Below are 26,643 nucleotides of genomic sequence, written 5' to 3'. Positions count from 1 at the left end.
TTTATTCGTACATTTATATTTTTTGTACACTCACATGGCAATCATAGACTGAAATACTGAATTCTGGTGTGTGGAATAGAGAGGAGGTGGGTATTGTGTGGATGGGAGGTTCTGCCTGTCACTTGTTTTCAACAGGTAGTCAGTCTTGGAAGGTAGACTCAAAGAAGGAGACTGCAAAGTCCAGGCACTGCTCCCCTCTTTGTTCTGAGTGTTTGCAGTGCTAGTGTTTTAATTAAGCTAATCTGTGTATCTCACATAATGAGCCCAGTATGATAGTTGACTTGCTTTTTCTTAGCAGATAATGACAATAACAGTAGCTGATGTAATGGAAAGTTGGAGGGTGGTTGTGTGACAGGTTAAAAGGAAATATTCATAGCCTGTTATACATTAAAAAGTATTAGTAAGTTCATAGTATGTGAGGATCTTAAAACATCTAAGGTTAAAAAGATGCATTCAGTATTAGTTGATAGAGATTAATAACATTCATATAATTGTGTTAAAGTTAAAATCTGTCAAAAGGTACGAATTGTGAGAGTAATGTGTAAACGTTATATTGATTACTTTATTTTGTGGTGCCTAAAAGTGTTCATCTGTGATCTACGAAATGCTCTTAATCTATGAGCCGGAGATCGATTGCTCTGGTCTCCACCCATATTCCTGGGGAAAATTGCGGTCTTTTCTCATTGAACTAAAAATTGAATTGAGAATACAACACCGTATCAGTCTCGTGATTATTTCTCCCCTGTTTTCAGGGGCGTAACAGTTGGTAATGGAGGACATCAGGTGGATCCATGTCTGGGTGTTGGGCAGAACCCCTAGGTCCTGGAGAACAGGAGCAGAGTAAAGAGAAAGGGTAGGAGACACGTAAACAAGCAAACACACAGGTTAAAGGATTATCAGGCATGTAAAAAAAACAGTTATTGAATTGTTTAAATGTTTGATTAGAAATGCAATAATGTTAATGGCAGACAGAAAAGAAAACGTCTCATTTGTTTTTATGTCAGTGGGTTTGATAACGGAGGTAAGAGATGGTCCCTGGAAAAGACAAATGTCATGACCACTGAAGTCATACGCCTTAACAGTACCTACCTGGTTGTAGTTGAGGACTTTACGTAGCACAGGTGCTTGTAAGGGCACGGATGATAGGCCAGTCGAGGTTGTTTAATGACGCTGATTAAACAGAGCAAATACAACACAGTATGGCTTGACAACTGTGTTAACTAAGAGTTTGTGTGGTTCTGAAAAGGGGAAAATTAAATACAACAGTACACGGCAGGTTATAGGCTTATTACAACCTACAATTACATAAGCTATAAATAATATGGCTACAATTGGTTATCTGCTGGCTAACAACATGGCTGTGACTTCACCAATGAATGATCAGAAGAGTGTAACTACACAGCACTACTGATCAGCACCATCATCCTCACACAACTTGAATGTATAATGCATCCACAAGGCTCATTGCTAAAACAAATACCCACATAATCAGTAAACAGTATACATCAATATAACCACAGGGCATAAAAGACTAGACACTGAAATGCTAAATGTCTGAAATGAGATGACAAAAACAACAGGGTTAGCAAGCTTACAGTAAAAACTTAGTTTTTACAGTCACGGTAAAATCGCTAATTAGCATAACAAAGGAGTGCGTCCACAACACATGAATTGTAAGAAACATGAACTCACATTTCTGAAGGACACCCACTGGCCTTGGCTAAAACAAAGAATGCTAACTGGAGGTAATCACATGAGATGGCTGGAATTTATCACGGCTTGTGTACTCTCTCGTTACTTCCTACTCCTCAGTTAGAGATCGCCCAGCATGCTCTGCTCCACATCACCGGTGGCCGGAGATACAGCGCTCCTATAATGAACTAATATTTACTCTCATCAGTCTTTCGTACACTGGAAGTGGCGGTTACTCAGCGTGACCCGACCCAGTAGTTAGCCTTGAGATTGACTATTTGGAGAAACCCCTGGTACTGCTGACAGCATGGCGATGCCGCACACCACGAGATGGCAAATGAAAATAGTTATCTGAGATTTGTATATTCACCTTAACGGATGGTGACCCCAGCTAGAAGCACTAAGCTTTCCCGGGTCTCGTCTTTCTTTCCAGCGAAGTCATTTGCCCAGATGTCGAACCTCTTGGTCCCCTTGATTCTCCTCCGGTGGCTCTCCGTTTTCTCATGTACTCTGTCCATGTTCAGTCTCACCTTGATTGATAGAAATGCAATAATATTTCATATTTCTACAGATGTATAACTCATATCTCTCTTGGAAGGCCAGAAAATAAATTAACAGTGGACAATCATTTTTAACTGGTAAAAGGATGTGGAAGTTTTTTAAGTCCGCGCCTGAAGGTGGTCTTCGAAGGCGTTCTGATCTGGTTCAACACTTCCACCACATCAGGTGGAGTATCAGTGACCTCAAAGTACGTTATACAAAAACAGCAATAGAAAAACCCGAAGTCAATCGCACTTTTCTTATACTACAGTATATGCAATCATTTCATATACACGTGCATTGTTTACGTAAACGTCCCCTCCATACAGCAGGCGATAGGGTGAGTACTCTGGAGGCCTGGACACTGCTGTTTTGTGTGCAAAGATAATTCCCTTCAGATTGTCCTTCCATCATTCCCGGTACCCGTCTTTGCACATGGCAGTCACGTTCATCCAAACGTGGAGTCACCATACATCTACACATTCACATGATATAACTCACATTTATATATATATATATATATATATATATATATATATATATATATATATATATGTATATGTATATATGTATATATGTATATATGTTATATATATGTATATATGTATATATATATATATATATATATATATATGTATGTGAGTTATATCATGTGAATGTGTATTTTAAAAAGTAAACCATTAGCAACCTAGCCTAACTACATTACTTACAATGGGGAAAATACCAACTAGTTTTTCACATATTCCTTGAACACCATCAAACTCATGAACTATGTAATTAACCATGTTACATCAATCATTTGAGTCATATTGCAATTTTGCACATTACATACCTGAATTTATAGGGTTAATTGATGAGACGGGGGAAACGTTAGTTTTCAGAACTAGTCATTCTCCAAGAATGAAGAAGAAATGCCCAAGATCTCACAAATGCACTCCATTGACGTCCCAGCTTCCCCTACCGGCAGTAATTATATAAATCAATTAAATGCAAATACCAGCGAGGCCTAGAAATGGCGCCATAAAATAACAAAATAAAATGACCTTACATATGTTTGTGTCACATATACACATGGCATATGTTTGTGTCACATATACACATGGCATATGTTTGTGTCACATATACACATGGCATATGTTTGTGTCACATATACACATGGCATATGTTTGTGTCACATATACACATGGCATATGTTTGTGTCACATATACACATGGCATATGTTTGTGTCACATATACACATGGCATATGTTTGGGTACCACCTTAACATCGCTGATCTGCTTGCCTCAATAAATGAATGCTAGAACATTGGTAGCCAGGATTAGCTATTTGTGTCTAGTGTCTTAATAATTGCACAATGGTGCAAGTTAGACACATGTTATCGTTTGTTTGCATGTGAGCATGTCTTTTTTGTTGGTCCTGTCAATGTTGAGTGATCACACATGCCTCAGCTTAAAGTGGGGATGTTTCATAGTATTTCTGATCATCTTAACTCACCAATTATTTTTTATTTTTTTACAGAAAACCACTGAACCACCACTGCAATATAGGCCTACACTCAGATAAAAAAGGTGCTATCTGCACACTAACAGGATTCTTCTATCCCCATAGAAGAACACTTTTTGGTTCCAGATAGAACCCCTTCTGTGTCTTGGTAGAACCCTTTTGGGCTCCATTCCACAGAGGGTTCTACATGGAACCAAAAAGACTTCTCCTTTATTAACAGCCAAAGAACCCCTGTTGGAACCCCTTTCTCAAACAGCGTGCTCAACAAGTTTAGCCTGTTGAGTTTACACCATTTCATTCTGTACTCAAACATCAGCCTGTTTAAAATAACACGCAACAAAGCACCACCACCATTTGAACGTTTTCGTCAACATCTGCTCAGACTTAAATCACAGTGTTCCAAGAACCTCCACCAGGGGTGACTGTAGTATCCTCGGATAAAAATGAGACACAAGAGGCACCTAACACTCATTTTAGATCCCAAGGAGTCTTTATTTTCATACTGTATGCTCTCACTCTCATCACCATCTCCTCATGTACACAAACTACACTATAGCATCTTGCTTACATATATCACATTTTAGGCATCCAGCTGAGGCCTTGGATGGATCATGTTGCACTGAGATGGACACAGTGGTATATGTACAGTCATTTTTAGTGTTGTGGCAAAGTAATTGAACAGGAGAAGAGGATGTGGTTACTTGTGGAGGGAGAACAGTGAGGGTGGTGGGTTTAGCAGCTGATTGGTTGCTCTGGCTACTAAAAGTAGGAGATTTAGAAAGAGATTTAGAAATTAGTTCAACATTTCCATAGTTCAACAGCCGTCATTAACACACTCCCAGAGATTGCAATAAATTCAGTATTCACTGAATTACGTAGCCTACCCATCCCCATTTACAATTGTATTCATCAACGATAAAAAATGATACTAGAGCACATTCAATTACATTATTATTGTAGACTATAGACTACTCTTGTATCTACCTTGTACAATACTGTAATCATTGAATGAAGTAGCTTACCCATCCACATTTATTATTGAATTGATCAATGAGATATAATACTAGCACATACAGTTACACTGTTGTAGAATAGGCTACTTCTGTATCCTCACTATATTAGGATACCGTTGTGATTTTGTCAGGCATGATTTTAGGTCTTCGGATCAAAGTTGCATCTCACTTCCCTTTAGTGAAAAGTAGTTGTGTCCCCCATTCAATTCAGTTAGAGTGTGAATGTGTAGTAGAGGTTGACCGATTATGATTTGTCAACGCAGATACCAGATAATTGGAGGACCAAAAAAATCTGACACCGATTAAATCGGACAATTTTTTTATTTTTTAAATTGAAAATTACAACAATACTGAATGAACACTTATTAACTTAATATAGTACATCAATAAAAATCCATTGAGCCTCAAATAAATAATGGAACATGTTCAATTTGGTTTAAATAATGCAAAAACAAAGTGTTGTTGAAGTAGATGTGCAATATGTGCCATGTAAAAAAGCTAACGTTTGAGATCCTTGCTCAGAACATATGAAAGTTGGTGGTTCCTTTTAACATGAGACTTCAATATTCCAAGGTAAGAGGTTTTAGGTTGTAGTTAATATAGTATTTATAGGACTATTTCTATACATACCATTTGTATTGCATATACCTTTGACTATTGGATGTTCTTATAGGCACTATAGTATTGCCAGTGTAACAGTATTGTCATGTTTTGTCATAGATTGTCATGTCTTGTCCCTGTGCTTCCTCTTCTATTCGTTTCCCCCTGCTGGTCTTATTAGGTTCTTTCCCTCTCTCTATCCCTCTCTCTCCCCCCCCTCTCTCTCTCTCTCTCTCTCTATCGTTCAGTTCCTGCTCCCAGCTGTTCCTCATTCTCCTGTCCTTCCCCTCTACAGACGAGAGGATTTCTGTTATGGATTCGGGATTTGTCGTTTTCTGTTGTGGACTTGAATAAACTCTGTTTCTGTTAAGTCGCTTTTGGGTCCTCACTTCACCTGCATAACAGAAGGATCCGACCAAGAATGGACCCAGCGACTACGGATCCTCGCAACTCAGCCGTCGAGATCCAGGGAGCGATGCTCGGCAGACACGAGCAGGAATTGTCTGCTGCTCATCATGCCGTTGAGACCCTGGCCGCTCAGGTCTCCGATCTCTCAAGACAGTTTCACAATCTCCGTCTCGAGCCACCAGCTACTTCCTGGTCTTCTGAGTTTCCGGAACCAAGAATTAATAACCCACCGTGTTACTCTGGGCAGCCCACTGAATGCCGCTCCTTTCTCAGCCAGTGTGATATTGTGTTCTCTCTCCAGCCCAACACATACTCTAGGGATAGAGCTCATATCGCCTACGTCATATCTCTCCTTACTGGACGGGCCCGTGAGTGGGGCACGGTTATCTGGGAGGCAAGGGCTGAGTGTACTAACGAGTATCAGAACTTTAAAGAGGAGATGATACGGGTTTTTGATCGTTCAGTTTTTGGGAAGGAGGCTTCCAGGGCCCTGGCTTCCCTATGTCAAGGTGATCGATCCATAACGGATTACTCTATAGAGTTTCGCACTCTTGCTGCCTCCAGTGACTGGAACGAGCCGGCGTTGCTCGCTCGTTTTCTGGAGGGACTCCACGCTGAGGTTAAGGATGAGATTCTCTCCCGGGAGGTTCCTTCCAGCGTGGATTCTTTGATTGAACTCGCCATCCGCATAGAACGACGGGTAGATCTTCGTCACCAAGCTCGTGGAAGAGAGCTCGCGTTAACGGTGTTTCCCCTCTCCGCATCACAACCATCTCTTCCCACTGGCTCAGGTGTTGAGCCCATGCAGCTGGGAGGTATTCGCATCTCGACTAAGGAGAGGGAACGGAGAATCACCAACCGCCTCTGTCTCTATTGCGGTTCTGCTGGACATTTAGTCTTTTCATGTCCAGTAAAAGGCCAGAGCTCATCAGTAAGCGGAGGGCTACTGGTGAGCGCTACTACTCAGGTCTCTCCATCAAGATCCTGTACTACTATGTCGGTCCATCTACGCTGGACCGGTTCGGCAGCTTCCTGCAGTGCCTTGATAGACTCTGGGGCTGAGGGCTGTTTTATGGACGAAGCATGGGCTCGGAAACATGACATTCCTCTCAGACAGTTAGGGGAGCCCACACCCATGTTCGCCTTGGATGATAGTCCCCTCCCCAGTATAATATGTGAAACACTACCTTTAACCCTCACAGTATCTGGTAACCACAGTGAGACCATTTCTTTTTTGATTTTTCATTCACCTTTTACACCTGTTGTTTTGGGTCATACCTGGCTAGTGTGTCATAATCCTTCTATTAATTGGTCTAGTAATTCTATCCTATCCTGGAACGTTTCTTGTCATGTGAAATGTTTAATGTCTGCTATTCCTCCTGTTTCTTCTGTCCCCTCTTCACAGGAGGAACCTGGTGATTTGACAGGGGTGCCGGAGGAATATCATGATCTGCGCACGGTCTTCAGTTGGTCCAGAGCCACCTCCCTTCCTCCTCACCGGTCGTATGATTGTAGTATTGATCTCCTTCCGGGGACCACTCCCCCCCGGGGTAGACTATACTCTCTGTCGGCTCCCGAACGTAAGGCTCTCGAAGATTATCTGTCTGTTTCTCTCGACGCCGGTACCGTTGTGCCTTCTTCCTCTCCCGCCGGAGCGGGGGGTTTTTTTGTTAAGAAGAAGGACGGTACTCTGCGCCCCTGCGTGGATTATCGAGGGCTGAACGACATAACGGTTAAGAATCGTTATCCGCTTCCCCTTATGTCGTCAGCCTTCGAGATTCTGCAGGGAGCCAGGTTCTTTACTAAGTTGGACCTTCGTAACGCTTACCATCTCGTGCGCATCAGGGAGGGGGACGAGTGGAAAACGGCGTTTAACACTCCGTTAGGGCATTTTGAATACCGGGTTCTGCCGTTCGGTCTCGCTAATGCTCCAGCTGTCTTTCAGGCATTAGTGAATGACGTACTGAGAGACATGCTGAACATCTTTGTTTTCGTTTACCTTGACGATATCCTTATTTTTTCACCGTCACTCCAGATTCATGTTCAGCACGTTCGACGTGTCCTCCAGCGTCTTTTAGAGAATTGTCTCTATGTGAAGGCTGAGAAGTGCGCCTTTCATGTCTCCTCCGTCACATTTCTCGGTTCTGTTATTTCCGCTGAAGGCATTCAGATGGATCCCGCTAAGGTCCATGCTGTCAGCGATTGGCCCGTCCCTAAGTCACGTGTCGAGTTGCAGCGCTTTCTCGGTTTCGCAAATTTCTATTGGCGTTTCATTCGTAATTTCGGTCAAGTGGCAGCCCCTCTCACAGCCCTTACTTCTGTCAAGACGTGCTTTAAGTGGTCCGGTTCCGCCCAGGGAGCTTTTGATCTCCTCAAGAGGCGTTTTACATCCGCTCCTATCCTTGTTACTCCTGACGTCACTAAACAATTCATTGTCGAGGTTGACGCTTCAGAGGTGGGCGTGGGAGCCATTCTGTCCCAGCGCTCCCATTCTGACGATAAGGTCCATCCTTGCGTGTATTTTTCTCATCGCCTGTCGCCGTCAGAACGCAACTATGATGTGGGTAACCGCGAACTGCTCGCCATCCGCTTAGCCCTAGGCGAATGGCGACAGTGGTTGGAGGGGGCGACCGTTCCTTTTGTCGTTTGGACTGACCATAAGAACCTTGAGTACATCCGTTCTGCCAAACGACTCAATGCGCGTCAACCTCGTTGGGCGTTGTTTTTCGCTCGTTTCGAGTTCGTGATTTCTTATCGCCCGGGTACTAAGAACACCAAGCCTGATGCCTTATCCCATCTCTTCAGTTCTTCTGTAGCTTCTACCGACCCCGAGGGGATTCTCCCTGAAGGGCGTGTTGTCGGGTTGACTGTCTGGGGAATTGAGAGACAGGTAAAGCAAGCACTCACTCACACTGCGTCGCTGCGCGCTTGTCCTAGTAACCTTCTTTTCGTTCCTGTCTCTACTCGTCTGGCTGTTCTTCAGTGGGCTCACTCTGCCAAGTTAGCTGGCCACCCCGGCGTTCGGGGTACGCTTGCTTCTATTCGCCAGCGGTTTTGGTGGCCTACTCAGGAGCGTGACACGCGCCGTTTCGTGGCTGCTTGTTCGGACTGCGCGCAGACTAAGTCAGGTAACTCTCCTCCTGCCGGTCGTCTCAGACCGCTTCCCATTCCTTCTCGACCATGGTCTCACATCGCCTTAGACTTTATTACCGGTCTGCCTTCGTCAGCGGGGAAGACTGTGATTCTAACGGTTGTCGATAGGTTCTCTAAGGCGGCTCATTTCATTTCCCTCGCTAAGCTTCCTTCCGCTAAGGAGACGGCACAAATCATCATTGAGAATGTGTTCAGAATTCATGGCCTCCCGTTAGACGCCGTTTCGGACAGAGGTCCGCAATTCACGTCACAGTTTTGGAGGGAGTTCTGTCGTTTGATTGGTGCTTCCGTCAGTCTCTCTTCTCTCTTCTCTCTTCTCTTCCTTCATCTGCTACCGGGCTATCTCCTTTTCAGAGTAGTCTTGGGTACCAGCCTCCTCTGTTCTCGTCCCAGCTCGCCGAGTCCAGCGTTCCCTCCGCTCAGGCTTTTGTCCAACGTTGTGAGCGCACCTGGAGGAGGGTCAGGTCTGCACTTTGCCGTTATAGGGCGCAGACTGTGAGAGCCGCCAATAAACGTAGGATTAAGAGTCCTAGGTATTTTCGCGGTCAGAGAGTGTGGCTTTCCACTCGTAACCTTCCCCTTACGACAGCTTCTCGCAAGTTGACTCCGCGGTTCATTGGTCCGTTCCGTATTTCTCAGGTCGTTAATCCTGTCGCAGTGCGACTTCTTCTTCCGCGACATCTTCGTCGCGTCCACCCAGTCTTCCATGTCTCCTGTGTCAAGCCTTTTCTTCGCGCCCCCGTTCGTCTCCCCCCGTCCTTGTCGAGGGCGCACCTATTTACAGGGTACGGAAGATCATGGACATGCGTTCTCGGGGACGTGGTCACCAGTACTTAGTGGATTGGGAGGGGTACGGTCCTGAGGAGAGGAGTTGGGTCCCATCTCGGGACGTGCTGGACCATTTGTTGATTGATGATTTCCTCCGTTGCCGCCAGGGTTCCTCCTCGAGTGCGCCAGGAAGCGCTCGGTGAGTGGGGGGGTACTGTCATGTTTTGTCATAGATTGTCATGTCTTGTCCCTGTGCTTCCTCTTCTATTAGTTTCCCCCTGCTGGTCTTGTTAATATTGCCTACATGATGGTGTATACAATTAGGTTCTTTCCCTCTCTCTATCCCTCTCTCTCCCCCTCCCTCTCTCTCTCTCTCTCTCTCTCTCTATCGTTCCGTTCCTGCTCCCAGCTGTTCCTCATTCTCCTGTCCTTCCCCTCTACAGATGAGAGGATTTCTGTTATGGATTCGGGATTTGTCGTTTTCTGTTGTGGACTTGAATAAACTCTGTTTCTGTTAAGTCGCTTTTGGGTCCTCACTTCACCTGCATAACAAGTATAGCTTCCGTCCCACTCCTCGTCCCTACCTGGGCTCGAACCAGCAACACATCGACAACAGCCACACTCGAAGCAGCGTTACCCATCGCTCCAGAAATGCCACAGCCCTAGGGGAATAACTACTCCAAGTCTCAGAGCGAGTGACATTTGAAACACTAATAGCGTGCACCCCACTAACTAGCTAGCCATTTCACATCGGTTACACCAGCCATTATGCTGATAGGCTTGAAGTCATAAACAGAGCTGTGCTTGCGACCGTCAGAATCACAGTCTTCCCCGCAGACAAAGGCAGACCGGTAATGAAGTCTAAGGCAATGAGCGAGAAGGAATGGGAGCGGTCTGTGGCAAAACACACAAAAGTGCTGTTTGAATGAATGCTTACGAGCCAGCTGCATACCATCGCTCAGTCAGACTGCTCTATCAAATCATAGACTTAATTATAACATAACACACAGAAATACAAGCCTTTGGTGATTAATATGGTCGAATCCGGAAACTCTGTCACGTTCGTCGTAACGATGAGACCATGGCGCAGTGTGATTTGAATACATTCTTCTTTATTTACGAATACCACTAACAAAACGAACGTGACTCTAATAATAACGAGTGCTGACAATAACCCACCAAACCAAAATGGAAAATGGCAACCTAAATAGGATCCCCAATCAGAGACAACGATAAACAGCCGTCTCTGATTGAGAACTAAATTCAGGCCACCATAGACCTACATTTACCAAGACAATACCAAAACCCCATAGATATACAAAAAACCCTAGACAAGGAAAAACGCACATACCACCCTGTCACACCCTGACCTAACCAAAATAATAAAGAATACAAATCGAGGAGGAGTGGTCCCCGGAAGGAGATCAATACTACAATCATACGACCGGTGAGGAGGAAGGGAGTTGGCTCGGGACCGACTGAGATCCTGCTTCACGAGAATAGACCAATTATAACTAAGGTCAGGGCATGATACTATCATCTCGAAAACAAAAAGTTGATTATTTCAGTGAAATACGGAATTGTTCGGTATTTTATCTAACGGGTGGCATCCCTAAGTCTAAATATTATTGTTGTATTGCACAACCTTCAATGTTATGTCATAATTACGTACAATTCTGGCAAATTAGTTCGCAATGAGCCAGGCTGCCCAAACTGTGGCGTATACCCTGACACAATTTCACCTGGTTAATATTGCCTACATGATGGTGTGTATACATGGTGTGTTCCAACCTCCATGATTGATGACATCCCCAGCAATCAAAGAGTCCACTCTCTCCCGGGAGAGAACTCTCTCTCGTGGAGTCCCTCTCTCCACTCTCTGCGAAACTCAATGGAATAATCCTCTCTCTCTCTCCCCACCAAAAACTGAACTCGAATCATCTCTCTTTAAAGTTCTGGAATACGTTCAATCTCTCCCTCTCTCTCTCTCTCTCTCTCTCTCTCTCTCTCTCTCTCTCTCAGGAAGTAACAGGTGGCACGAGACGAGACTCTGGAACTGTCCTCGGAAACCTCAGGTTCTCATGGCGAGCAGCAGACTCTGCTCTCTCTCTCTCTCTCTCTCTCTCTCTCTCTCTCTCTCCCATTTTGAGAAAGGTGTGAATGACATTGTTGCTGGGGTGCAGCAGTATCAATCACCACTATTGGACAACCTCAGGAAGCAGATGGAAGCAGTGCTAAAGAAGCATTCAGGAAGCACATCAGGTCAACTTGAAAAAGATGCAATGGATATATTTGACAATTTCATTGACCCTTTTGCTGGCGTTGCAACAACATTTAGACAGGACAGTGGTATTAAGAAGCTGTTTGGACACAGAGGAAATTCCAATTGCTCGAACCATATGCAGGATGAAATGTGGAGGATCAAAAGACATTTTCATCAAAGATAAATTATTTTATTATGTACCATTAGTCAAAAGTCTAGAACAGTTCTTATCACACCCAAGGATTTTGTCTATGGTTAAAAAGGGACCCCAAAATGTGCAGGAAAAGTTTTTTCATGACATGGTTGATGGTGCTCTTCTAAAATCACATCCCAAAGGCATTTCAGATTGTTCTGTACACGGATGAAATAGAAATCTGTAATCCACTAGGTCCTTTGCATCAAAAAACAAGTTAATTGTGTACTACACCCTAGGAAATATAAATCCAAAATACAGGTCTAAACTGGCTGCTATCAGGCTACTTGCCATGGCTAGATCAGCAGACCTCTGTCAATCTGGTGTAGATGTAATATTGAATAGAATCAAGGAAGACATGGATGCATTGTACAGTGGGGTTAAAATGCTAACTATTAACGGAGAGAAAATTATATATGGTGCCATGGTTTCTCTGTGGAGACACCCTGGCACAACAGGGTTCAAAGAGGGTGTGGGCTTTGCCTACAGTAATTGCAGACACTGTGAGTGTTCTTTTGAGGGCATGCAGTCACTCTGCAATGAGGATGTATATACTAAAAAGACATTGGAGAATGAAAGGGAGATGGGACCTGTATCAGAGGTTAAAGATCTACAATATTTACGTGGAAAATTGAGGGACTTCCTAGGTTTCAATGAAGTAAACCATGCTGTATCAGGCAAATGGCTTGTAATAAATTCTAATAAATACATAACTCAGAAATCCATGATCTTTGCCAATGTACTGAATGGTAATATGCCAGAATTTGGACTGGTCAAAAACATATATTTCTTCTTGATTCTAGGCTTTATTGTTTGGAATATCAACCATTTCAAACTATATGCTTTGATAGAAACGTCATGGCTTATCAAGTTGAGGTCCCACACTGTGCACAGGCCACTGAGTTAGTGGATGCTGAAAATCTGGTTGATTTTTACGTCTTATTACACAGTTAGCAACAAGAGCCAAACGTATGTACAAGTCAAATACCATCTTGGCGATGTAATAGAATTGTACAACAGTTCAAATGCCTCATAGTGTGTTCCCCAGTACTGTATTTTGTCTACACGATTGCTGTGTGTAAGATTGACAATAAAACAGTTCCATTTGGTCATTATCTGTTCTTAATATGTCAAGAGATGAAAAGGATAAGATGCTTGAAATAAGAAATTCTGACTTTGACAAAGCAGTTTTGTACTTGTCAGTGTTGATCAAACAGCTTTATAATTCTGCTATTTCTAGTGTTGAGTATTAAGTTACTTATTAAGTTACTTAATTGACTATAAACTTTTATACTAACGTCACCAACCTGAGGTAAAACAATATGTAATCCCCCCAATTCGATGTGGTCAAAACATTAGCTTGTATAGTTGGGTAATATACATTTTAATTAGATATGGCAAAATAATTATCTTAATTTAGGATGATAGTAAATCAAGCAACCAAAAGTATTTTTTTCAACTATCACAGATTTCTCACTAGTTTAATCATTTTGTGTTGACAAAACACTCCTTAACATAATTTAACCTGAAAGGCGGTCTACACTAGAACCTGCATAGGGCCTGTGCATAGGGCCTGTGCAGCGGGCTGAATGTTTGACATCCCTGTCAAATCAAATTGTATTAGTCACATGCGCCAAATACAAAATGTGTAGACCATACCGTGAAATGCTTACTTACGAGCCCCTAACCAACAATTGAGTTTAAAACAAAATACAGATAAGAATAAGAAATAAAAGTAACAAGTATTTAAAGAGCAGCAGTAAAATAACAATAGCGAGACCTATGTACAGGGTGGGTACCGGTGCAGAGTCAATGTGCAGGAGGCATGGGTTAGTTGAGGTAATATGTACATGTAGGTAGAGTTATTTAAGTTATTTAAGTGACTATGCATAGATGATAACAACAGAGAGTAGCAGCTGTGTAAAAGAGGGGGGGGACAATGCAAATAGTCTGGGTAGCCATTTGATTAGATGTTCAGGAGTCTTTGACAATTTTTAGGGCCTTTCTCTGACACCGCCTGCTATAGAGGTCGTGGATGGCAGGAAGCTTGGCCCCGGTGATGTACTGGACCGTTCGCACTACTCTCTGTAGTGCCTTGCAGTCGGAGGCCGAGCAATTGCCATACCATGCAGTGATGCAACCAGTCAGGATGCACTCAATGGTGCAGCTGTAGAACCTTTTGAGAATCTGAGGACCCATGCCAAATCTTTTCAGTCTCCTATTCCCCGAATAGGCTTTGTTGTGCCCTCTTCACAACTTAGTATGTTTGGACCATGATAGTTTGTTGTTGATGTGGACACTAAGGAACTTGAAGCTCTGAACCTGCTCCACTGCAGCCTCGTCGATGAGAATGGAGGCCTGCTCTGTCCTCTTTTTCCTGTAGTCCACAATCCTCTCGTTTGTCTTGATCATGTTGAGGGAGAGGTTGTTGTCCTGGCACCACACAGCCAGGTCTCTGACCTCCTCCCTATAGGCTGTCTCGTTGTTGGTGACCATCGGTGTCATCGGCGAACTTAATGATGGTGTCGGAGCCGTGCCTGGCCGTGCAGTGATGAGTGAACAGGGAGTGCAGGAGGGGACTAAGCACGCACCCCTGAGGGGCCCCTGTGTTGAGGATCAGCGTGGTGGATGTGTTATTACCTACCCTTACCACCTGGGGGCGGCCCGTCAGGAAGTCCAGGATCCAGTTGCAGAGGGAGGTGTTTAGTCCCAGGGTAGCTTATTGATGAGCTTATTGATGAGCTTTGAGGGCACTATGGTGTTGAACGCTGAGCTGTAGTCAATTAATAGCATTCTCACATAGGTGTTCCTTTAGGTGGGAAAGGGCAGTGTTGCGTGCAATAGAGATTGCATCATCTGTGGATCTGTTGGGGTGGTATGCAAATTGGATTGGGTCTAGGGTTTCTGGGCTAACGGTGTTGATGTGATCCATGACCAGCCTTTCAAAGCACTTTATGGCTACAGATGTTAGTGCTACGGTAGTTGTTTAGGCAGGTTACCTTAGTGTTCTTGGGCACAGGCACTTTCGTGGTCTGCTTAAACATGTTGGTATTACAGACTTGGACAGGGAGAGGTTGAAAATGTCAGTGAAGACACTTGCCAGTTGGTCAGCGCATGCTCGCAGTACACGTCCTGGTAATCCATCTGGCCCTGCAGCCTTGTGAATGTTGACCTATTTAAAGGTCTTACTCACATCAGCTGCAGAGAGCGTGATCAGTCTTCCAGAACAGCTGGTGCTCTCATGCATGTTTCAATGTTATTTGCCTCGAAGCGAGCATAGAAGTAGTTTAGGTCGTCTGGTAGGCTCGTGTCACTGGGCAGCTCTCGGCTATGCTTCCCTTTGTAAGGGGGAGCATAGCCGGTTTGTTGGAGTGCATAGCGGGATTTCCTATAAGCTTCCGGGTTAGAGTCCCGCTCCTTGAAGATGGCAGCTCTAGCCTTTAGCTCAGTGGGGATGTTGCCTATAATCAATGGCTTCTGGTTGGGGTATGTACATTCAGTCACTGCGGGGACGACGTCATCGATGCACTTATTGATGAAGCCAATGGATGATGTGGTGTTTTCCTCAATGCCATCGGAGGAATCTTGGAACATATTCCAGTCTGTGCTAGTAAAACAGTCCTGTAGCTTAGCATCTGCTTCATCGGACCACTTTCTTATTGATCTAGTCACTTGTGCTTCCTGCTTTTATTTTTGCTTGTAAGCAGGAATTAGGAGGATCGAATTATGGTCAGATTTGACAAATGGAGGGCGAGGGAGAGCTTTGTATGCATCTCTGTGTATGGAGTAAACGTGGTCCAGAGTTTTCTTTCCTCTGGTTACACATTTAACATGCTGATAGAAATTTGGTAAAACGGATTTAAGTTGCCCTGAGTAAAATTCCCCGGCTACTAGGAGCGCCGCCTCTGGGTGAGCGTTTTCCTGTTTGCTTATGGCGGAATACAGCTCATTCAATGCTATCTTAGTGCCAGCCTCTGACTGTGGTGGTATGTAAACAGCTATGAATAATACATATGAAAACTCTCTAGGTAGGTAGTGTGGTCTACAGTTTATCATTAGATACTCTACCTCGGGCGAGCAATAGCTCGAGACCTCCTTAGATGTTGTGCACCAGCTGTTATTTATGAAAATACATAGTCCGCCCCTACTTTCTGCAGATTTCGTAACAAAATACACATCATAATTCAAACAATCATAATGCTTCTACTCTTTCTCTCTTCTCTCACTCCCTCTCTTTCTAGGAATGTGCCCGCCCTCAATATGGCAAGTGGATCAGCTGCCTGATGACCGACTCTGATTGGATGGTGAGGAAGGGTAGCCCTTGCAATTTAGTTTTTTCCCATAAGTCAACGGTCCCTTCCCCCATAGGATGAGCCCTGTCTTTCTAGAAATTGTCCTGACTTGTTCAGTATCTCAGTCTGAAATGCGGCACTTATGTTGTTATCAGTGTGGTTGCCATGGCGATACATTAGAACAGTCGCAAAGGTTATCTTTTAGTCCTTCAGGATGAAAAGTCGAGATGCCTGAAATGTTTTTTGCAATGCAGTTAGCTCCATGTCACCCACCTCCATCTTCTCTCTCTAAGGATGCCAGCAAGAAGCCAACTTTTACCAGGACATGGTGAGACGTGTGTGTGGGTCAGACTGTGTGTGGGAAGGGAGAAATAAAGTTTGTGTTTGTCTTTCTCTAACTGTGTGTGTGACCTCTCCCCCGTCTGTTGATCTTGTCGGTGGGTGAGGGCCAGTGTGTGTCCCATTGTCTCCTCGGGGGAGAGGTAAAGGCTCAGATCCCCTGCACCCCCCACCCCCTCAACACGCTGGCACTGAACCTCAACAGCACTGTCATTAGACAGACCATCTGAACACTCAACACATTACTCATCCAACCCCTCAGGTTAAATTTCCTTCTTCGCTCGTCCCGCTTGTTTTCTTCCTGTTCTTGTTCATAAGTCTTGTGTGCCTCAGTTGGTAGAGCATGTCGCTTGCAACGCCATGGTTGTAGGTTCGATTCTCATGGGGTACCAGTACGGAAAAAAAAGTTAAGTAATTATGCACTCACTACTGTAAGTCGCTGTGGATAAGAGCATTACTAATGATTACATTTTTGTCCACATCAAAGCTTCAGTATATATTTTTGTTGTTGTATTAAACCTTTATTTAATTAGTCAAGTCAGTTAAGAACAAATTCTTATTTACAATGACACCCTACCCTGGCCAAACCCGGACGACGCTGGGCCAATCGCCGCCCTATGGGACTCCTAATCCCGGCCGGATGTGATACAGCCTTTATGATATTATTGATATTCAGTTTAGATATGGTTTCAGTTTTGTTATGGTCTCAGTGTTGATATGGTTTAGTTTTGTTGAGCAGGGACTGTGGTGGTTTTTGGTGTATGAAGGAAGTGGTTGTGATGTCTTTGCTTTTCCAGGTGCTGACAGTAGGTGGAAGCAGTCACCAGATGGACATATTCACCAACCTGTCACACAGAACCTTCTAGCTGTCTTTCTGAGGCCACACACATAACCCGATTTGAGCTCATAATGTGCTATTCCTTGATTAATTGTACTATACTATTGTGTTCATAACTCATGCCTCTCTTGTCCAAAGGACTTCCATTCCAGGATTCCTCCCGATGTGTTTTATGATAAAACATTTTGATCACTTTTCCATATCTGTGCATCAGTCTTGATGAAAAATTAACCTCGGCCTTATGCTCTGAAGGAATACATTGTTTGAAAAATCTCTATATCTTGTCTACATAAAGCCTTGGATTATTCCATTTAGATTTCTAGAATATTGGTTTCCCTCCCCAGTGTTTATATTTCATATTTGTAGAGATCGTGTAAGTAACCCAGCCTGCTACTATAACCACATTAAACAAGTATAGTACAAACAGACCTATTTTTTGTATGTATTGATGAGACAAGATAAAGCACACTGAGCAAGATGGGATGAACAGAGAGGAGGGAGAAGCGCATGATTTGGATGTGAGTGACTCAACAACACTCATGTGTGGCCTGAAGACGTCGGGCCGTTGACTAGTCTAAGGCTCCGACCTTTCCTGAGTCATCCCCCCCGGAACGGTCAACAGATCCTCGTATTTCTCCTTCCGACTGATCTGCACAAGTCATCGCTATTGATCATTTTGTAGCACGACGCGTTTGTAATGCGCATAGAAACTTAGCTACTCTCGAACAATTATTCCTATACCGTTATCTAGCCGAGTTGTGTTTTGCGCTCATTACATTTTTATGACAAAGTAATGTTTAACTTCGTCTGTGGGTGAGCGGCTAGCAAATAGCAATTCCCAAAGATCCCGGATACAAACGAATCTAGCCTCAGCTCAGGCAGTCACTGCTGATCCTAGCGGTTGATAATGTCCTCTGGTTACATGGTAGGTAAGTGTGTTAAACCCACATGTCGATGGTTTAAATTAAATCAAACATTGTGGTTTGTCATCAACTGTTGTTGAGTAGTTTGCGATTGTAGCTAATTTACGAAGTGTGTTATTGTTGCGACCTAGCCAGCTTGTTTTTCCTCAGACAGCAGACGATTGTGGGTTTGGGTAGGGGACTAGGGAGGGACACTTTCCCAGAGTTTTCAGTAATGTTTTCATTGATAATCACGATGAAGAAGCCATAGAAAATAGAAAACTTTGTACGAATGTGTCAGGATTTATTTTCAAGAACTAACTTTCGCCCCATGTACTCTTTAAAAAAAATGTGTTTATTATGGGGAAAACTGTCCTCAGTTCTTGCCATTCTTTCGCCCTAAAATCGGCGACGCGGACAGACATGAGGGATTCTTTTGCTGTCCCTAAAAATACTTTGGTCACTTAGTGAATATCAAAGAAAAAGTATGTTTCTATGATACACACTTTCTACTATTTATTAACCGTATAACCTTTCCCCAAACATTTTGTTTTAACCTCTTCCCAATCCATTACGCCTTCAACCATATATGCAGGCTGTTTCATATAGGTGTGGTTCATATAGGTCTATTTTTAATGTGTGGAGAGAGGGAAAACGGTTGGAAACGTTAGTTAGAGACACAGCTGTGTTAGTGAACAGGGAAGGGAGGGTGCATACAGGGACTGGGTTGGCATGTGGTTACAGGGAATTGACAGACTACAGGTTGTCTCATCACTCTGTCCCTGTATATTGTCATTGATAAATTTGCCATACAGATGTTCTTTTTCAGGGTATGGGCCAAACAAGGGAGCTGAGGAAAGCCTGAAACAAACCAAATACTGTGAATGTGCCCAACATTTATTTTCCCATAGCTCAGAGAGGAAGTGTAACCAAGGGATTGAGACCGAAGCAGTTCAATGGATGAAAATGTTGCATGGACTGTAGATTGAAAGAGGAAGTACTTCACCCTCTCAGATTTTTGCTTTCAGTCTCTGCTTGTCCAGCCCTTCAGGCCCCTCTGCCTGTTATTTTGTTTCTTGTAAGAGGTGTGTGATAACTTGACACAGAGATGACAGCAAGACTGTGGAATAAGCAAGAGTGGTAACTGAGAAGAGCAGTGACGTGAATTCTTACATCCGTATGCTACCCACTGGAATATCTAAGTATTAGCTAATCAAGCAACAACAATCCATCTACCTTGGACACAGACTAACAACTATGAGCACTTTCAGACGCTCATGGAGGAAGTGACTGACTCTGCCAGACCGCAATTTGACGAGGATAGTCTCTTTGCCCTTGTGTAGAGTTTAAAGTGTCAGAAGTCCTTCAACATCTGTCACTACAGCCCAACTAAGGGGGAAAAACACATTTCTGCACTGGACTGGTAGAAAGAAAACATAGGTGAACCTGCGAGTCGGAATATGGTGCTGCAATGAACTAGGAATCCCCTACTGGAGTTAGTGGGAGGAACTGGAACTGAGGTGAAACCCAGAACTAACCGAGGCCTTAGCACGACAACGGAATGCCATGTACTAAACTGGAAATGCGCTTGATTTAACTGGTAATTATTGCACTTTGGAGGTAACAGAACTAGTTTGTAATATTGGAACTGATCTGGGAAATCAGCAGGAAATGAAATTGCAATGGAAGTGTTTTGAGGATGTTTGCTGTACATCTTCCATTCTGAACTGGTAGCATTTGGGAAGACTGGAAACTGTTCCTGTGGAACGGCATTTATTGGGAGAGGATTACTGAAACCAACAGCACTGTCTGCAGAAATGGCGGGCCCGGGAAAGGACTACAACCATCTCTTCAAACTGCTCATCATTGGAGACTCCAGTCAGTGCATCTTAACTTCCATCTTCATACAAAGTTCATGTGGTCCCTTAGTGCTTACTCTGTCTGTGTTAAAATAGTAGTGTAATTCAAGTGTAGCTGTGCTGTGACACGGATGTTTAGCGGGCAGGTCATATTTTGTGAGTTGTGATTTAATGATTAGGTTACTGTTTAATCTCCTTAGTAACACAGAAAATATCAGTCAGTCTGCTTAATCATTGGGTGATTATGATGAACATGCCTCACTTACTCACCAAGCTTACAGCTCTGATGATTGACGAAGTAGACTTATTTGTCGCCAACTCTTCAGACAATATGATAGATTTTAAAACATTTACCCATGATGTAGTGATATGGCTTGCTGTATGTTGGCTACTTGTAATAGGACAATAAGTAGCCTGATACTGTGTACTCAGAAGTGAATGAAGAAAGGCCTAATCACCTAACCTCTCATACCGGTCTAACCTCTCTGCTCAAGATGTAGGGAAAAGCAGTCTACTACTACGATTTGCGGATAACTCCTTCTCTGGTGAGTTGCTGTTCTCTATCTGGTCAGTGTATATACTATTAAACAATGTGAATGTGTGAGTGGTTAGGAACTGTGTTTTCTATATTTTCTTCAAGATTGTGACTGTGTGCATAGCATGTGGTGTGTGTTTCTCTAACCTCTCTGCTTTGGCCTGCAGGCAGCTACATCACTACAATTGGTGTGGACTTTAAGATCCGTACGGTAGACATAGACGGGGAGCGAGTCAAACTGCAGATCTGGGACACGGCGGGCCAGGAACGCTTCAGGACCATCACTTCAACGTAATCTATCATCTATATCAATGATCTATCTACACATATAGAAGCTATACAGTCGTGGGCAAAAGTTTTGAGAATGACACAAATATCAATTTCCACAAAGTTTGCTGCTTCGTTGTCTATTTTTGTCAATGTTTACTATGGAGTACTGAAGTATAATTACAAGCATTTTGTAAGTGTCAAAAGCTTTTATTGACAATTGCATGAAGTTGATGCAAAGAGTCAATATTTGCAGTGTTGACCCTTCTTTTTCAAGACTTCTGCAATCTGCCCTGGTATGCTGTCAATTAACTTCTGGGCCACATCCTGACTGATAGCAGCCCATTCTTGCATAATCGCTGCTTGGAGTTTGTCAGAATTTGTGGGGTTTTGTTTGTCCACCTGCCTCTTGAGGATTGACCACAAGTTCTCAATGGGATTAAGGTCTGGGGAGTTTCCTGGCCATGGACCCAAAATATCGACGTTTTGTTCCCTGAGCCACTTAGTTATCACTTTTGCATTCTGGAAAGGTGCTCCATCATGCTGGAAAAGGCATTGTTCGTCACCAAACTGTTCCTGGATGGCTGGGAGAAGTTGCTCTCGAAGGATGTGTTGGTACCATTCTTTATTCATGGCTGTGTTCTTAGGCAAAATTGTGAGTGAGCCCACTCCCTTGGCCGAGAAGCAACCCCACACATGAATGGTCTCCGGATGCTTTATTGTTGGCATGACACAGGACTGATGGTAGCGCTCACTAGGTCTTCTCCGTACAAGCTTTTTTCCGGATGCCCCAAACAATCGGAAAGGGGATTCATCACAGAAAATGACTTTACCCCAGTCCTCCGCAGTCCTATCCCTGTAATTTGGCAGAATATCAGTCTGTCCCTGACGTTTTTCCTGGAGAGAAGTGGCTTCTTTGCTGCCCTTCTTGACACCAGGCCATCCTCCAAGTCTTCTCCTCACTGTGCGTGCAGATTAGAGGTCGACCGACTAATCGGAATGGCCGGTTAATTAGGGCCGATTTCAAGTTTTCATAACAATCGGAAATCTGTATTTTTGGGGCGCCGAATTTGCAGATTTAAAAAATAGATATTTATACCTTTTATTTAACTAGGCAAGTCAGTTAAGAACACATTCTTATTTTCAATGACGGCCTAGGAACGGTGGGTTAACTGCCTTGTTCAGGGGTAGAACGACAGATATTCACCTTTTCACCTTGGGATCCAATCTTGCAACCTTACAGTAAACTAGTCCAACGCTATAACCACCTGCCTCTCGTTGCACTCCACAAGGAGACTGCCTGTTACGCAGATGCAGTAGAAGCCGAGGTAAGTTGCTAGCTAGCATTAAACTTACCTTATAATAAACAATCAATCAATAATAATCACTAGTTATCAACACATGGTTAATGATATTACTAGTTTATCTAGCGTGTCCTGCTTTGCATATAATCTCTGCAACGCTGGGGGATGATTTAACAATGTGCCTTTTTTGCAAAAAAGGCACAATCTTTGGACGACTGTACCTAACCATAAACATCAATGTCTTTCTTAATATCAATACACAGAAGTATATATTTTTAAACCTGCATATTTAGCTAAAATAAATCCAGGTTAGCAGGCAATATAAACCAGGTGAAATTGTGTCACTTTTTTTGCGTTCATTGTACGCAGAGTCAAGGTATATGCAACAGTTTGGGCAGCCAGGCTCATTGCGAACTAATTTACCATAATTGTACGTAATTATGAAATAACATTGAAGGTTGTGCAATGCAACAAGAATATTTAGACTTAGGGATGCCACCCGTTAGATAAAATACAGGACGGTTCCGTATTTCACTGAAAGAACTATATACTGTTACTTTGGCAATACTATAGTGCCTATAAGAACATCCAATAGTCAGAGGTACATGAAATACAAATGGTATATAGAGAAATAGTCCTATAAATACTATATTAACTACAACCTAAAACCTCTTACCTTGGAATATTAAAGTCTCATGTTAAAAGGAACCACCAACTTTCATATATTTTCATGTTCTGAGTAAGGAACTCAAACGTTAGCTTTTTAACATGGCACATACTGCACTTTTACTTTCTTCTCCAACACTGTTTTTGCATTATTTATACCAAATTGAGCATGTTTCATTATATTTGAGATTAAATAGATTTGATGTATTAAGTTAAAATACGTGTTCATTGTTCGTTCAGTATTGTTGTAATTGTCATTATTACAAATATATATATATTTTAAAAACTGATGATTTAATTGTTATCGGCTTTTTTTGGTCCTCCAATAATCGGTATCGTCGTTGAAAAATCATATTCGGTCGACCTCTAATTGATACCAGCCTGGGCAGAGTGCCAGCCAACAATAACTATCCCCTGAAAACAATGTAATGATTTCCTCTTTTATACAGTAGTCTTTCTCCCTGTTCCCCTACCAGGTATTACAGAAATACCCACGGTGTGATTATTGTTTATGATGTCACCAACCCAGAGTCGTTTGTGAACGTGAAGAGGTGGCTTAATGAGATCACTCAGAACTGTGACAACGTCTGTAAGATCCTAGGTGAGTTTGGTGTGCTGAGGTGATGTGATGGAGGAAGATTAAAGTAGATGGGCAAGATAGAGTAGATTGGATGAATGGATATTCACTAAAAATGACTTTTGACTTCCAGTCCAATGTGTTAATGTTATGGCTGATTTGTGAACTGATAGACACACATCATATATCCCAAAAGTATATGGACACCCTTTCAAATGAGTGGATTCGGCTATTTCAGCCACACCGTTGCTGACAGGTGTATAAAATCGAGCACACAGTCATGCAATCTCCAGTAGAATGGCCTTACTGAAGTGCTCTGTGACTTTCAATGTGGCACCGTCATAGGATGCCACCTATCCAACAAGTCAGTTCGTCAAATTTCTGCCCTGCTAGAGCTTCCCCAGTCAACTCAAAGTGCTGTTATTGTGAAGTGGAAACGTCTAGGAGCAACAATGGCTCAGCCGCGAAGTGGTAGGCCACACAAGCTCACAGAATGGGACCGCCTAGTTCTGGACCCTGTAAAAATAATCTGTCCTCGGTTGCAACACTCACTACCGAGTTCCAAATTGCCTTTGGAAACAACGTCAGCAGAGTAACTGTTTGTCGGGAGCTTCATGAAATGGGTTTCCATGGCCGAGCAGCCACACACAATGCGCAATGCCAAGTGGTGTAAAGCTCGCCACCATTGGACTCTGGAGCAGTTGAAACTCGTTCTCTGGAGTTCTGAATCCCGCTTCAACATCTGGCAGTCCGACAGACAAATCTGGGTTTGGGGGATGTCAGGATAACGCTACCTGCCCCAATACATAGTGCCAACTGTAAAGTTAGGTGGAGGAGGAATAATGGTCTGTGACTGTTTCTCATGGTTTGGGCTAGGCCCCTTAGCTCCAGTGAAATGAAATCTTAATGCTACCTCATACAATGACATTCTAGACGATTCTATGCTTCCAACTTTGTGGCAACAGTTTGGGGTAGGCCCTTTCCTGTTTCATCATGACAATTACCCCGTGCACAAAGCGAGGTACATACAGAAATGGTTTGTCGAGATTGGTGTGGAAGAACTTGATTGGCCTGCACAGAGCCCTGACCTCGACCCCATAGAACACCTTTGGGATGAATTGGAACACCAACTGCGAGCCAGGCCTAATTGCCCAACATCAGTGCCCGACCTCACTAATGCTATTGTGGCTGAATGGAAGCAAGTCCCCGCAACAATGTTCCATCATCTAGTGGAAAGACTTCCCAGAAGAGTGGAGGCTGTTATAGCAGATTTGGCATGATTTTGTAATGAGATGTTTGACGTGCAAGTGTCCACATACTTTTGGTCATGTAGTGTACTGTGCTGTCCAAAACAACATCTTTCATTCATCCCCACTTCTCTCTCTCGCCCTCTCTCAGTGGGGAACAAGAATGACGACCCCTCCAAGAAGCAGGTGGACTCTCAGGATGCAATGCATTTCGGGGAGTCGGTGGGCGTCCGGGTATTTGAGACGAGTGCCAAAGAAAATATCAACGTTGAAGAGGTGAGCCAGGCAGCCATGTTCCAAACCCAGGGTGTACCACATTCACTTCCTCCTAGTAATAATAATAAAATAAAATTAGTCAGCTCCGTCAAAATAAAACTAAGCCTCAAATATCCAGGATGTCTTTGGGAAAGCTGAGCTTGAGACCTGATGTCTTTCACAGGGAATTATCAGTTTATTTAACTTTTTTTTATGGAAAAAAAAGTACACTGCTATCAGAAGCCATGACATCATTTTCTGGACTTTTTCATACACTAAGTTGATTCTGCCTTTAAACAGTATGTAAACTTCTGACCCACTGGAATTGTGATACAGTGAATTATAAGTGAAATAATCTGTCTGTAAACAATTGTTGGGAAAATTACTTGTCATGCACAAAGTAGACGTCCTAACCATCTTGCAAAAACTAGTTTGTTAACAAGACATTTGGAGTGGTTCAAAAACTAGTTTTAAAGACTCCAACTGTATGTATCATAGTGTGTATGTATTTTACAGTCATTGCTCTGTTTTGCTCCTTTGCCTTCTACCTCTCCTGCTCCTCCCCTCTTTCTCCCCCTCTCCTTCCCTCTCTCAGATGTTTATGGCTTTCACTCACATGGTCCTTCGGACAAAGAAGCAGAGTCAGAGTCGTGCAGAGAGAGAGCGGGAACGAGAGAAGGAAACGGTTGACATCAACTCTCACAGACACAGAGAGCGGAGGAAGAGGGGGAAGAAGTGTTGCTGAGGGAGAAAGGGAGGAGATTTTCTAAGAACAGGACAGACCAATGGAGAGTTGAGCATCCAAAGTCTGTCTGCGCTCATGTGGAAAGAGCCAGGACATTACATGTTGACATTGCACTGAGTCAAGATTACAAGAGGTTAAGGACAGAGAACCACTGTTACGTGCCGAATTTTTACCCTAGCAGTTATTTTTTATGAATGTATATTAATGTCATTTTATCATTAAAAAGGAAACTGGATCCCCAAAGTGTCAAACTGTTATTAAAACCCCTAATTTAGGAAATACACTAATGACTTCAAGTGACTAGAGTGATGCATCTGTCTTATTTGTAATGAAAAAGACTGTCATGTGATAAATATAACGTCTAAATAAACAGTGAGCAATAAAGTCAATCTGTGTGCTTTTTATATGCAATATACCATTCCTAAAACCTATTCAGTATTTCAATGCTGAACCCCATTACACTCTTGTTTACCTTTTTTTTTTTTGTCTGGTAAATTAACACAAGATTCCCAAGTGTGTATGATACACATTGTCTAGTATATCCATCCCTTAAAGTCAGTTTGTGCCAGTGCTTCAATGTTGACAATTAGGGCACTTGCCTACTTACGGGAAAAAAGTAAAAGGCATAAAACCATGTGAAGACAAACTTGGGTTATGTCCAATATCACAACACTTTGAATTT

At 43.1% G+C, this 26,643-nt stretch overlaps 1 protein-coding gene and 1 long non-coding RNA gene across 7 annotated transcripts; one reads left to right on the top strand and one right to left on the bottom strand.

The window, feature by feature from the left end:
* Nucleotides 1-1,938, bottom strand: LOC124037946. Its single transcript, XR_006839281.1, has 3 exons — nucleotides 1,693-1,938; nucleotides 1,090-1,170; nucleotides 1-822 (listed from the first exon to the last, which is right to left on the bottom strand). It is a non-coding gene; the product is annotated as an uncharacterized LOC124037946 (long non-coding RNA).
* Nucleotides 1,939-18,080: 16,142 nt separating this feature from the next.
* Nucleotides 18,081-26,350, top strand: LOC124037945 (ras-related protein Rab-35-like). Of its 6 annotated transcripts, XM_046353236.1 has the most exons (8): nucleotides 18,082-18,529; nucleotides 19,336-20,106; nucleotides 20,241-20,384; nucleotides 20,860-20,910; nucleotides 21,068-21,191; nucleotides 23,614-23,738; nucleotides 25,113-25,237; nucleotides 25,812-26,350. In XM_046353236.1, exons 3-8 carry the CDS (start codon nucleotides 20,324-20,326, stop codon nucleotides 25,959-25,961), a joined length of 636 nt encoding a protein of 211 aa, XP_046209192.1. In that variant the 5' UTR covers nucleotides 18,082-18,529; nucleotides 19,336-20,106; nucleotides 20,241-20,323; the 3' UTR covers nucleotides 25,962-26,350. The 6 variants fall into 6 exon arrangements, with proteins under 6 accessions (XP_046209197.1, XP_046209192.1, XP_046209193.1 ...); XM_046353237.1 differs by having other exon boundaries at nucleotides 18,083-18,529; nucleotides 19,336-20,384; XM_046353240.1 differs by having other exon boundaries at nucleotides 18,083-18,529; nucleotides 19,322-20,384.
* Nucleotides 26,351-26,643: the final 293 nt, after the last annotated feature.

This window comes from Oncorhynchus gorbuscha, linkage group LG06 (assembly GCF_021184085.1).
Source record: "Oncorhynchus gorbuscha isolate QuinsamMale2020 ecotype Even-year linkage group LG06, OgorEven_v1.0, whole genome shotgun sequence".
In the NCBI taxonomy this organism is placed as follows: domain Eukaryota; kingdom Metazoa; phylum Chordata; class Actinopteri; order Salmoniformes; family Salmonidae; genus Oncorhynchus; species Oncorhynchus gorbuscha.
The sequence above is the reverse complement of the archived record's forward strand: the minus strand, read 5'-3'. Positions and strand labels throughout refer to the sequence as shown.

What these genes read in the sequence shown, in the direction of transcription:
- LOC124037945 (XM_046353236.1), top strand. Translation starts at nt 20,324, where the DNA reads ATGGCGGGCCCGGGAAAGGACTACAACCATCTCTTCAAACTGCTCATC. An exon ending in TTCAGGACCATCACTTCAAC is followed by an intron (nt 21,192 to 23,613) that starts GTAATCTATCAT and finishes TTCCCCTACCAG; the next exon opens with GTATTACAGAAATACCCACG. An exon ending in CAACGTCTGTAAGATCCTAG is followed by an intron (nt 23,739 to 25,112) that starts GTGAGTTTGGTG and finishes GCCCTCTCTCAG; the next exon opens with TGGGGAACAAGAATGACGAC.